The following is a 13,471-nucleotide window of genomic DNA, read 5'->3' as shown; positions in this document are numbered from 1 at the left end:
CGCTTGCTTTTGCATTGCGGATGGCTTCCCCAGGCAGCTCCCGCATCCGATCTCCACACCAGGTTGCCTCGTTAAGTGTCTGATTTTAATTTCTCTCCATCAGGAGCTGGGCCTGAGCAATTGCATAATAACGAGCTATTCATCCAGAGGGAGAACGCGGATCTAGGTTAATTGGTCTGACAATTGAACCCAATCTTTTCCGGTTTTGCCCAGTTTTCCTTATTTTTCACTCCTTCCGCGCAGTATCTGCAAAGCTCTCAGCCTCGTTAATTAAGAAGGTAACTTCACCCTGAGGGCTCTGTTGTTCTCCCCTCCCTCCTTCAAAAGCAAGAAGAGTAAAAAGCAGCAAGAATTAGCTAGTTTGGGATGAAGCAACCACCCCCAAGCAGGATGGGGCTGGTTGGGTCTAACAGGGGTCAGACTGTGTGGAGCTGCTGCTGCTCCCCTGGGGCTTGGGGAAACAATGCTGCACAGTGAAAGCAGGTGCTGTACCAAAAATGCTGCTCCTGGCATGTTCAATGTGTTCGTTAGACACATAGCAAAGCTGGGTAGCGCAGAAAACAGCAGAGTCCCTGTGGCTGGGTGGGTGCTGGGTCATCACCGGGGCTGCAAAGCTGGAGGGAGAGGTGGAAAGGGGTTTATGGCTGCTCGGGAACATGCAGCCCTAAAGTTTCGGGTGTTTCTGAAACACTTTTAACCAACAAGTTTTGCTGCAAAAGCCTCGTGCATGGAGTTCCAATGAGAGGGGGATGCTGGAATCCAGTGTTGCACCCCGAGGCCGTGCCAGGCAGAGCAGAAACAAAGCTTTGCCCTTTTTTGTGGACTCTTTGTGATTTCTATTTATGAACACCCAAAAGCAGGTACCCCATCACAGAGCTGACCCGTGCCAACCGGGGTGGGACACTCGCCGCCCTGTTTTCCTAGCTGCACTATACATGAAGGAGCTATAACATATTTTGTGCCTCCGCTTTCATAATCTGAAAACTCATGGGTAACCTAGAGGTTCATTTTGGACCAAGCAGGTGCCAGACTGGCGAGGTTTATAGTCAGACGTGTTTCCTTGCAGGCTGGTATGTTTTGTGGAGTATGAAGGAGCCCCATTGCAAGGGCCAAGGAATCCCAACACGGCATCGCTCGTGTCCCGAGCTGCAGCGAGGGGCTGTGTCTGGCCAAGCTGTGGCTGCCACCTGCAGTGGTTCCTGTCCCCAGGAGCCAGCCCAGGAGCACATTCCCCATGGTGAAAACCTATTTGTACAAGATGCATGAGCAGAAAGCACGGCCGTGAGCCCCAGCCCCGCGTCGCCCACGGGCTCAGCCCCGGGGAGGCAGGGAGAGGGTGGCGTGCGCACGTCTAAACACAACGTGTTCCACAGGCATGTTTGTTAACACAGTCACAAATAAACAGTTTGCAGGAACTTTGCCAGGAGGACGGGCTTAACGTATGTGGAGCCCTGAAGGACACAGGAAAGCTGACACAGCCCATCACCATGGGCTCTGGTCTGGCCTCCCCAGCACTGCTGGGGCGAGGGCAGCTTTATTCCTCTCTGGGGACTGCATTACTTAAGTCCTCCTGTACAAACAGAGAAGCAAAGCCCATTAGTCCTACCAGGAGGGAAGCCATATCGTGGTTCTAGGGGAGAACAGAAGGGTGAGAAGAGACCATCAGAACCCACCCCAGTTCCTCCTGCCCTCACCACCCGTGGTTCTGGGCCCTCACAATGGGCTCTGGCTTCAGGGTGAGCGGGACAAAAAAGCAAAGGAACAGCCCTGGGTCCTCAGGGGATTTGGGGCTGGCGGGGACGGGATGAACAGCCGCAGCCCTGGGAGAGCTGCGAGGTCCCGGGGCAGCGGGGGCAGAGACAAGCAGGGAGGCACGGAAGAGGAGGCAGGATTTTTTCCAGGGATATTTTCTATATAGACCATATAGACCCCTATAGACCCCCGGTTCCTCTTCTGACCCCCAAGTTTTTCATGCCCACCTCACTCTCTGCCCCATCACACTGCGGGGGGAGCGAGCGAGCGGCTGGGAGGGGGCTGAGCTGCTGGCTGGGGCCACCCCAGCACATTTCCCCAGCACCTGCAGCTGCGACCGCTTCCCCGGTACCCCCAACACCCCGCTCTGCCCCGGGCAAGCTGTGCCCCTGGGGTGCAGTGCCCAGCGGGAGGGATGCGGGGGGTGTTAGGAGCCCGGGCTGGGATAACCAGGAGGTTTGATGGCTAGAAGGAGGGTTGGATGAGCCAGATCCTGCTCTGCGGCTGCTATCGCTCCCACACACGATCGTACAGTCCCCTCTAGTGGATATTTCTCCTGCATCGACACAGCTGTCCAACCCATGGAGCGCGGTCAGCGCCGGGCTCTGCACCTTGGCCCTGAGCAGTGGCCCCGGGTCACCATCCTGCTCCTCTCCCAAAACCGGGCACAGTGGCCCAGCAGAAGCAAAGCCCGTCCAGCTGCTGCCATGGGCTGAGCCATCGCTGCCTCCGCTCCTTCCCGTCCTGCGTATTTGGGTGACTCATCCCCTGCCCTGGCTCTGTCCCACACCACCCGCTGCCCTTGCGTCAGGGCTGGCCCTGCAGCCCTCGCCCTCCCCCTTTGCCGGGCTTCACACCGCCTCCGAGTTATCTGGGCACCAGCCAACGTGAGAAAGAGCTAATGAACGCTCACGTGGTGTCAGCTTCCGAGGGATCCAGGCGTGAACGTCGCCCGCTCCCAACCTGGAGTCATTTAGAATCATTTCAGCTGGAAGAGACCCTCAGGGTCATCGAGTCCAACCATAACCTAGCCTAGCACTAACCCATCAAAATCTCTAGCACTAAACCATGTCCCTAAGAACCTCGTCTAAACACCTTTTAAACCCCTCCAGGGATGGTGACTCCACCACTGCCCTGGGCAGCCTCTTCCAATGCCCGACAGCCCTTTCCAGGAAGAATTTTTTCCTAATGTCGAATGTAAACCTCTCCTGACGGGTCCTGCAAGCGTGGTGCGGCTTGGAGCAGGCTGAAGCAGGCTGCTCTTCGGTGAATTCCCTAAAGCTCCCTGAAATTGCTCCCAGAACTTTTCCAGTGAGTTCGGGCAATGCCCAAATTCAGCCCCTCAGCTGAGGGCAGTGCTTACACCTTAGAGACGGTGTGTTGCCTTTGGCATCCCTTCCTCCTTGATCGATGGTGCTGTTCTGGCCAGGGCCACCTTCACCCAGCAGCCCCTGGCCATGGGAAAGGTGTAGAATCTCCCACCAGCACCAGCCCGGGGTGCTCCCCTGTGCTCAGAGCCAGGGCCAGGCCACCATCACCTCCTTCCCCCTCCTCTCTGCCTCCACCTGCCTCGGAAACTGTGCTTGTCACCTGGAAGATAAGTGATATCTGCAACCTGAGGCTTTTCAAGGGAGAGAAAAGCATGCAGGAGTATGGAGGAGCAGATGCAGCCTCAGACCTGTGTGCCGGTGGTTCGTAGTGTAGTCCCTTCATCTTGCTGCATCTTTTACTGGGAAACATGTGGCCCTGGTCCCAGTGCCACCACTGGTGTCAAACCTGCTGCCTCTGTCCCTGTGCCAGGGAAGGAACGGCCTCTGCTCCAGGGAGCTGGTGCCTCCGGACGAAGGTGGTGAGGAGAGAGAAGTGGCTGGGGCAGAGCGGTGCTCGTTGCCCAAACCAGCCCCAGGGCAACATTGTGGACCCCACAGCAGCATCTGGGGACACACACCCAGCCTGTGCTGTGCTGTCGGAGCTCACAGCTGAATTGCCCCAATTCCCGCTCTGGCCAGGCATTCCGGGGTGTCCTGGCACCTCCAGCTCACAGATGTGGTCCCACTCATGTCCTGGAGTCACACCAGAAACCCACAGCATGGGCACAGGCTATGGCATGGACCACATTCTCCTTGCTGTAGCATCTAGTCAGCAGCTGAGCTGTGGCAGGATGGGACTCACCAGTGACCAGGCAAATTTAACCTTTAAGTGTTTGTAAGCATCTAATGCAGCTCTCTGAGCTGGAAGAGATAAATCACGCTGTCTTTACGGCAGCACATGGAAGTGAGTTTGTGCTGCACTGAACCCCTAGAAAAACAAAATCAAAAAGACCCACAAACCACAATTCCCACAATTTGTCCCAGCATCAGTGCTTGTTCCCTCTGTGCTGTGCTGATCCCGGCTACTGTGCTCAGGGCATGGAAAGCCCAGGCCAGGCAACTGGAGCATCTCTTCTCAAGAATGGGGGTTTTCTCAGTACTGCCAGGCTGGCCCTGCAGTCCTCCCTCCCTGCCTTCAGCCCTGCGTGCCTGGCAGGGCTCCGGCATTGCTTCCAACGTGCAAGCGGACATGGAACAACATGCAGTGATGGATGAGGTACAAAACCCCAGGGAGTGCCAGCCCCTGACAGCTCCAGCCCCTTTGACAGCTTCTGCTCTGTGGCCCAACAGGAGACACACTTTACAACTTTATTTATTACAAAACATCTTTAAGAAGCTGACCACTACCTAAACCCACCCCTCAGCTTTATTTCTGCCCACAGGGACTCAGTCTAACAGGGTAACAGCACTGCCGGGGCTGGTTCCTGGCTTTTTGGACATGGGGATTTGCCCAAGCTCACAGGCAAGCCCCAACAACCCCATGCAGAGGGCAGAGCTGTGGGTGGGAAACTGCAAAACCCAAACTCTGTTTCTAGGAAGCTGGATGACAATAAAACCCAGTGTTTATTGCACTGTCGACCTCGGTTTTATAGATGTGCATTTAAAAATAAAAGCTCTGTGCATCCTGGCTGGCCACAGAAGGGCTTGAACTGTCGAAGGGCCGATCTGTCAAGAGCTGCCTCCCGGTCCCCAGCTCGGCAGGAACAAACAGGCCAGCAACCTGCATGGATTTCTGTGCGTCGAGTCGGAGCCACATGCATGAGAAACTCCAGCTCTGCTTTCAAGTATATTTGGTGTGAAACAAGACCGTCTCTCTGGTATCACACATCCCAGCGAGGGGGAAAGACTCGCTGGCCCCCAGAGAGCCACATCCCTGGGCTTTGCCCCAGTTTTGAGGGGAAAAAGACGGCTGGTTTGGGCAGGTGCCGTAACAATGTGCCAGTTCTGGTTTTGGCTTGCGGAAGGGCAGCATGAAGACCCCACAGAGCTTGGGAAACTAATGGGGCCACTGGGAAAAAAGAACAGCTCGGACCCCATAAGGCCACCATGCACATGGGGGCCAGTAGCCAGCAGGTTCCAGCAGAGCTGAGGGCATATGATGCTCAGCAGCCGCAGTGGATGCCCAGGGTGCTCAGCCGCTGTCCCAGCTCCCTGTCTGCAAACCCCCGGCCAAGGTTTGCAGGCTGCATCTCAGGTGGCTGCACATTCCAAACACCTCTCCCAAACCAAACCCACCACCCGGAGAAGAACACAGTGGTTTAAACAGGAAAAAAACAATTGAAAAAGTCCTTGTGGTATGTAATTCTCACTGCCATGGGCCAATCTGTGCTGTCTTTATGCAATCACCCCATCTCAAAGAGACAGGGCAGCTTTCAGAAAAACCCAGGACAACGTGGGCTTTGTCCCTGGCCCCGCAGCAGCCGGGGAAGGCACAGACTTGAAAGCACCGATTTCAGTCACCCCTCCAGGTCCCGGCCGTGGCAGGGTCCAGCTGCTGCTGTGAGACAGGTCATTTGTTGACTATGTGGCTTTGAGCTCACATATTTTTTTGCTGACGGGCACCCATAGGAGAGAGAAGCAAGCCAAAGGCGTGAGCAAGCGGTGCAGGGTGGGTAACCCCAGCCAGGTTGTGTCTCCGTCCATGGGGCTACATGCTCCAGTGGGGAATTTCACTCCCGCAGCCAGTAAGTCCTCAGGCAGGAGAGCAGGAGCCCTCGGTGGGATGCCAGAGGGTGTGGACAGACGGGAGCAGGGGCCACGTGGTCTCTGCCATGTCAGCAGTGACACATTTGCACGCCAGCCGTGATGCAGCTGGCGCATCCCCGGGGCTTCACCTGGGGCACCCACTTTCTGGTGCTGTGACCAGTGCCAGCTGGATTGGTGCAGTTCAAGGCCAGGCTGGTGCGGCCTTGGGGAGGCAGGAAAGAGCCAGGCAGCGGAGGAAGAGGCTGTGGGCACAGTTATGCAAAAAGCATCCCTCTTCAAGCTGCCCCTTGTCCAAATGCTCCCTGTCAGGTGCCCTGCTGCAGCTTCCCAGCAGCGCTGGCGGGTCCCAGAGCCCAGCAGCCCCGTCATCGGGTGGTGGCGGCTGGCACAGACACCTGCACGTGCCACGGCCCCTTCGCACCAGCCACACAGCCAAACTCCTCGCCGCAGTGCTCCCAGTGTGATGGGAGTGGGGCTGGGGGCACACTCCGCCCCCAGACATCCAGAGCCAGGACAGCAGTGGAGCTGCAGAACAAACTAACCCTGTGATACAGCCTCAGGGGCACCTCTGATGGGCTCCCCAGCCCTTAATCGCAATGTTCCCCCAGTTTTCTCCCTTGTGGTAGGTGAGGGCTGAAAATAGCATCCATGAATGCGGACCTGACAATCCTCTGAAAACGCAACCCTCAGCCCGCGGTGTCTCTGCTTTACGCACTCCTCAGCAGTGCTGCAGCTCCTCCACCAGCCCCCTTTTCCACGCAGCGGCATCTTCCCAGGTGGCTCCATAACGAAGAGGTCAGGACGTTCTGTGGCATCGACCGTCCCAGCGTCTGACCCCAGTGGGATGCAGCACCCAGGACCTTCTGTGTGGGAGCTGTGTGCGCAGCAGACACACATCTTGAGCTTTTCTGGCAGGCTGACGTCAGACACTACCAGGAGGAGGGAGATGGGTGCTTTGATCACACACCCTGCGTGTGCAGACCTCTGTGGCTTTGGAATCCAAGGAGTCACTGTCCCATCACCAGCTGGCAGGGAGAGCCATGAGCTGCTGCAGGAAGGGCTGGTGCTGGCACTGCCACCACCTGCTCGCTGCCACAGTGATGCCCCAGGTGAGCAGCCCACGAGCGACGGGCAGGTGGGAGAAGAGCCCCTCTCTTCACCCCAGATCAGCTCTAAAGTCCCAGCTTTAAAGCTGTGGCAGCTCCTCAGGAATGAAGGAGCAGAGATCCCTCTCGGCAGCTGGAGGATGGCTCCATCTCAGGTGTGACAGTGTCTCAGGGCTCGCTCTCTATGGCCAGATCCACGGGAGGAGTGCTGCTGTGCCTGTGTCCTGCTGCAGGGACGCTTCCTGCAGGGAAGCGTGTAGCCGTCCCGTTGTTTCAGCTGCAAGGAATGGCGCGACTGAGCTGGTGCGGGGAGCCTGGGCAGCGTCTGCTGGCGCCCTCTGCCCTTCCAGCCGCCCCTCTCCTCAGATCTGGGCACGCACCGGGAGGTGAACGTCCCCCAAGGCAGCCCCTTGGTACCACAGCCTGTGAGGATGCACCGAGTCACCCTGTGCGATGCCCAACCGTAACAAAGAGAGGAGGATGGAGAGCAGGTCCGTGCCACGGTGCACACCGGACAGGTGCAGTGACACGCTGAGGGCACAGCGTCCATCGGTCTGTCCGTCCATGGTTTCAGCCTTCAGCAGGACTCCGCAGGGACGTGAGCGGGTGGCCGCAGCCCCGGGCGGCTGTGGGAGGCTGGTGTTTAGGTGGCCTGGCAGGGCGGGAGGCGTTTGCTGTCCAGAATGGCCTTCCAGTCATCGGCCCAGGACTGCAGCCTGCGGTGGGGGGGCTGCAGCTGCAGGTGCTTGTTGTGGCAGGCCGTGAAGAGCACGTGCTCCCAGCTGGGGTTCTGCTCAGCCCCTGCAAAGCAAGGAGAGAGGTTGGCTCTTTGCAGACACAAACCCCTAATGAGAGCCTAATCAAGTGGGGAGAAACCAGTGCAAATCACCCCTGGATGCCAACTACCCTCGAGGCTGCGTCCGGTCTCTCTTGCCACCCCACGCCTCCCTTACCTGTTATATCAGGTCTGTCGTCTATGAGCAGGTCAGCAGAAACCACCGTCTTATCTCGCGTCAAAACGATCTGCTCAAGAAACTCGGGACCGAAGTGCTTCTCCACCCAGGCGTACTGGAAGGCAAGGGGCGAGCGGTGAGAGCGGGAAGGCTGATGGACGGGGGCAGGGGTTGTTCAGCACCCCCAGCATGAGCCCTGGCCCCCACGCAGGGAGGACATCTCGCTTAATAAGTTAATTACTGGGAGCAATTCAGATGCTGCTGGAACACGAGTTCTTCTAAAGCCAAGCAGCTTTTGACATGGTGATGAAATATTAAGACCAAGCGCCTCAGTGCATCCAAATGGCAGAGCTCAGTCGACAGCGGAGCTGCCACTCTGTGAAGATGCTTAGGAACCAAATTAGTGGAGCAGGGAAATGTCGCCGCTGATTTACAGCCAGACAGCCGGAGGCACATGGGGGGCAGCTGGCTTTCGTCAGGCAGCATGGTACGGGACGGGGAGCCAGAATTCGGGCCTGCTCACCTTCTCATAAGGGCAGTAGCGGTACTTCTTGATCGGGCTTGTGCAGATGAACACGTCGGTGCTGCCGTGGGGAGAGAAATGGGGGCAGAGCATCAGTGCATGGCCAAACACGCTGATCAGACTCTGCTTCCCCTGCGTGGCTGTACCTGCAAGACCCTGCTCAGTGCCTGGGCAGGTGGGTGCCCAAAGTAGATCCCCTACCACACACAGATCAAACCAGGGTGATTTAAGACATTAATCCGCCATCTTGCAGGATCCCACACCCGCAGCACAAGCTCATTCCCCTTTTTGTCACCCTTGGCGGGAGCAGAGAGCTGAAGGGGCTGAACATGGCTGATTTTCTTGGCGACAGCTCCAAGAGTCAAAGCCCTCTTTTCTCTCATGCCTGGCATTTGTAACACTGATGTTGCATTCACAGCTTCTGCCAAGAGGAGGATGAACCTGCAAAGCCACTGCTGCTCCCCGCTCCGTTCCTCAATACCACGGGCAGGTTCCTACTCACTCTGCCAAATTTGCCATTTGCTTCACAGCTTCCACAGCCCCGGGGATTGGGTCCAGCTCAATGAAGAAGTTCTTGGATTCCCAGATGCTGATGGCTTTCTCCTGGGAAACGAAAGAGAGCGGTAACTGCATAGGGCTTCTGGCTACACTTCTCCCTGCATGTGCATCTTCCCCACCCTTTGCTAGGACAGAGGATGGTGACAGTGATAAAGGGGGAAGCGCTGGCTCTGCTCCCCTCCCGCTGACCCATGTTGCTTCTGTGGGTTCCTCTGTTGCCCACCTGCTAACCCACACCCACCCCATCCCATTTAGATCAGAGATGCTCTGGAACAGGCTTGGGTTTGCCTGTGCAGCCCCAAACATGGGGGGAGCAGCATGCTTCTCCAAGGTGAAACACCAAGATGTCCAGAACAGAACCAAACCCCCGCCCCGGTCTGTATCCAGAGGGGCACTTCCACATGGATCCGGCTGACATGGCCTGGCAGCCCTGCTGTAATGTGATGATGTTCAGCTCCAGATGCTGCCTGGCCTATTTGTCTCAATCAGATCACTTAAAATAGCAGCCGGGCTGCTCTCATAGGAAAAAGTATATTATAAGATGAACTACATGTCAGGCTAAATGCAAATGCTCTTCCTCAGGGATGCCCAGGCAAGGTCTACCAGGCAAACAGAGCATCTCCTGGCAAGGGTTTTAAACACTTAACATGGAGGTCAGTAGCGGGGGTGCACTGGGACGGCACATGGGGAGCAAAACCTTGGGAGGAGGCAGAGTCCAGGGGCCTGCGGTGGGTCCAATCCTGCTCCAAAGAGCAGCGCCCCCGGCACTCCTCAAACAGCTAATGGCTTGTCAGACACCAAGAAAAGGAACGATTGTGCACAGACACTGTGTCCTCGGGGAGGAGAAGAGCCTGGCAGCTCTGCATGGGCCCAGGAGGAGCCACGTCCCAGCGCTGCGGTGCAGAAATCTGGCCTGATGCAGCAAAGCACTTCAAACTGTGCTGAAGTGTTTTCTTACATCAAGGACTTCCGTAGCTGTTCTGCTTCCACTTATGTCAAAAAGCATTTTGCAATCAAGCTCGATGGGGGAAGAACTAAGCTCGTATTGAAGAAAAGACCTGCTTGGCAACTTGTTCAGCCGAAGATTTTGGTGGTTTTACGTGATCACAGCAAGAGGAGCTCACTTCATTTAACACATCCAAAGTAGTTAAGATCAAGAAAAAAAGAAAAAAAAGTTATCATGCGTTACCCCTGCCAAACTTTTAGCATCCGCCTTACTGCATGAACAGTGTCCTTCACGTCCCTTTCATCAACCCCAGCTAGAGAAGACACGCTATTCCTTCAGCTCATCAAGCTCTTTAGAACTTTGCCAATGGGACCTTATTCACACTCAGAGAATCACAGAATCATTTCAGCTGGAGAAGACCCTCAGGATCAGAGTCCAACCATAACCTAACCTAACTCTAGCACTAACCCATGTCCTTAAGAACCTCGTCTAAATGCCTTTTAAACCCCTTCAGAGATGGTGACTCCACCAATTCCCTGGGCAGCCTGTTCCTTGTAGCCATTATACCACTAACAACAAGAGTAACTTTATTTGTAACACCTTTCAATGAGTACAACTGCCAACTGGAGATGAGACCACAGATAACCCATCGACATGAGAAACTTCTAGAGGCAGAATCCAACTTTCTGCAGTGCTCAGCCCTTCTTTGAATGATAAAGTACAACATAAAGAGAGCTTCTACTTTTAGGCTTTAATTATTAAAATGAATAATGTAATCTTCAAGCATGGGAGGGCTCAGGGTCATTTTAAGTAGGCCCTCACATGAAGCATCAATGGCTGGTTTGCTCTCAACTTCTTTGCTGCATCCTACCCCTCCTCTTGCTGTTGAGGGAGTAAATAATCCATCTAGGAAGAGTATCAATCATAGAATCATTTAGGCTGGAAGAGACCCTCAAGATCATTGAGTCCACCCGTTCCCCCACCCCGGCACTGCCCCATGTCCCTGAGAACCTCATCTCCGTCTGTTCAACCCCTCCAGGGATGGTGACTCCAGCACTGCCCTGGGCAGCCTGTTCCAATGCCCAACAGCCCTTTCTGCAGCTCGGCCAAATCAAAGCTAGAAAAACGCAGCTATGCAATTTGAGGTGTTTTCAAGCAGATGTTCTCAAAGATCACCTTTCCTTTCATCTATCTCCGTCTATGCATGCAGGAGAAAAGAGACAGATGTGCATGAAAAACACTGTATTTCCGGGAAAAGCAGCACAGCTGGGAGCTCTCCCGCGTGCAGAGCTGTACCTATGTTTCGGTGGGAGCTCCGGCCAGCACCTGCAGCCCTCCCCAGCGCTGCACCCACAAGCTGGGGAGACCAGTGGGTCCCACAAGGCTGAAGCTCCAGCTGCACAACGCAAAGAGGAGCCACGCGCGGAGCCGGGGGACGTATAGACTCACACTCAGCTCAGGTCCCAGGCGCCCATATTGCTCCGACACCCAGAAGCCCCTCCGGTCCTCCAGGGCAATGTAGGGCTTGTCGGGGTACCTGGCCCTGAACTTCTTGAGGAAGCCTCCCTCGAAGTCAGCCAGCACCCCGTCCATGTCCACCAGCACCCGCAGAGCCCTGCGGGACCCCGCTGCGGGGACCAGCCCCCTGCCCAGCCCTGCCAAGGGGCCGCAGCGCCGAGGCCGCAAGTGCAAGAAGCTGCTCAGCAAAATCATGGTTGGGGAAAAGGGGGGCTCGCCGAAGAGGATTGGGGGTGCTCCCCGAGGTGGGGGGGCTTTATTTCAAGCAGGCGGCTCTGGCAAGCACGTCCCTCTGCAGCGGATGGAAGAAGCGGGGGGATGCAATGGGGATGCAATGGGGGGCAAAGGGGCTGCAAGGGGGGTGCGGGGGAGATGCAATGGGGGGCAGAGGGGCTGCAGGGGGGGTGCGGTGAGGATGCAAAAGCCCGTCCTCGCCCACAGCGCCTCCGCCCGCTCCCCGCCCCATCCCTCCCTTGCAGCGAACGCGGAGCGAGCGGCGGCAGCGGGAGGGGAAACGGGGGCCGGCCGGGGCACGGCCGTGCGATCGCCCCGACCCGGCAGCGCAAAGCCCAGTTCCTCTTCCCGGTGCCTGACCGAGCCCGGAACGGCGGCACCGCCTTAAAGCGGCACAAGCGCCCTGCGGCGGGCGGCTCCACCGCGGCTCCCGCCCGCTTTAAGCCGCTGTCCCGGCCCCGCTCCCTCCGCTTCACCGGAGCGGGGGCTCCGCGGGGCGGGGGTGCCGAGCCCGGGGGTGCGGAGTCCCCGCCTCGGACCCTCTCTCCCCCCGCATCATCTGCCCCCATGCCCGTCCCTCCCTCGAGCAGGCGGTGGGTGCGTGTTTGGGGACACGTACGTGGTTTGGGGACACGTACGTGGTTTGGGGACATGTACGTGGTTTGGGGACATACTTAACATGGTGAGTTTTGCAGCTGAGTCTTGGCATAAAATATACCAGTTTTTACCAGTTGCGAGTGAGAAGATGACAAAGTCTTGGAGCACAAGTGTGATGGAGCAGCTGAGGGACCTGGGGGGTTCAGCTGGAGAACAGGAGCTGAGGGGAGACCTTCTGATCTCTGAACTGCCTGAAAGGAGCTTGGAGCCAGGGGGGTCGGGCTCTGCTTCCCAGGAACAAGCGCCAGGAGCAGAGGAAACGGCCTCAAGTTGCGCCAGGGGAGGTTGAGGTTGGATCTGGGGAACAATTTCTTCCCCAAAGGGCTGTGGGGCATTGGAACAGGCTGCCCAGGGCAGTGCTGGAGTCACCATCCCTGGAGGGTTGGACAGACGGAGATGAGGTTCTCAGGGACATGGGTCAGTGCCGGGGGTGGGGAAACGGTTGGACTCGATGATCTTGAGGGTTTTTTCCAACCGAAATGATTCTGTGATTCTATGACACACTGGCCAGGTTCTCATTCATTGTGAAACAACTCTGACAGGAATCCTTAAAAGACAATATCCAGACCCAAAACAAGCACTGACATATAAACAATGTGCCCTGGAGGTATATTCTGACACAGGACCAAAGATCATGCTGGCAAAAAACCACTCTGTGGATTAAAGCTGCTAAAGGAGGAGTCCTCGAGTGTGACTAACAGGCTTAGGCAACCGCTGAGCCAGGAAAGAAAATATTTTGATTGACAGCAATAATATGGCTTTAGTGGTTCCAAAATGTTTCATCTTTAGATTCCAGAATGTTTTCTAGCAGAATATATTGTCCTTTTTTCACAGAAAGGGCAAATGAGCTGTGGGGACGGGAGATTTGGAGCGGTCACAGCGTGAATGAAGGAGCAGAACGGGCAGCCAGGCAGCAGGGGTAAATGATGGTAAATGTTGAGGTTAGGAGGGACAATGTGTGAAGTTTCAGCTTTCTGCTTTCACTTGCAACTGGAGTCATTTTGCGTGGAAATTAGGAAAAATGTTGTCCTGGAAGGGGCTGTGGGGCATTGGAACAGGCTGCAGTGCTGGAGTCCCCATCCCTGGAGGGGTGAGCAGACAGATGAGGTTCTCAGGGACATGGGGCAGTGCCGAGGGGGAGGGAACTG

General features: G+C 56.3%; 1 protein-coding gene across 1 annotated transcript; it reads right to left on the bottom strand.

The window, feature by feature from the left end:
• Positions 1-7,577: 7,577 nt before the first annotated feature.
• On the bottom strand, positions 7,578-11,627 carry NT5M (5',3'-nucleotidase, mitochondrial; the record flags this gene model as incomplete). Its single annotated transcript, XM_080354272.1, has 5 exons — positions 7,578-7,735; positions 7,888-8,002; positions 8,411-8,471; positions 8,913-9,013; positions 11,364-11,627. The coding sequence occupies 5 exons, from the start codon at positions 11,625-11,627 to the stop codon at positions 7,578-7,580; spliced, it is 699 nt and encodes a 232-aa protein (XP_080210398.1).
• Between the last annotated feature and the right edge of the window lie 1,844 nt (positions 11,628-13,471).

This window comes from Nesoenas mayeri (genome assembly GCF_963082525.1).
Source record: "Nesoenas mayeri genome assembly, chromosome: 15".
Classification (NCBI taxonomy): domain Eukaryota; kingdom Metazoa; phylum Chordata; class Aves; order Columbiformes; family Columbidae; genus Nesoenas; species Nesoenas mayeri.
Note: the sequence above shows the minus strand (reverse complement) of the source record. Positions and strands in the feature narration are given on the sequence as shown.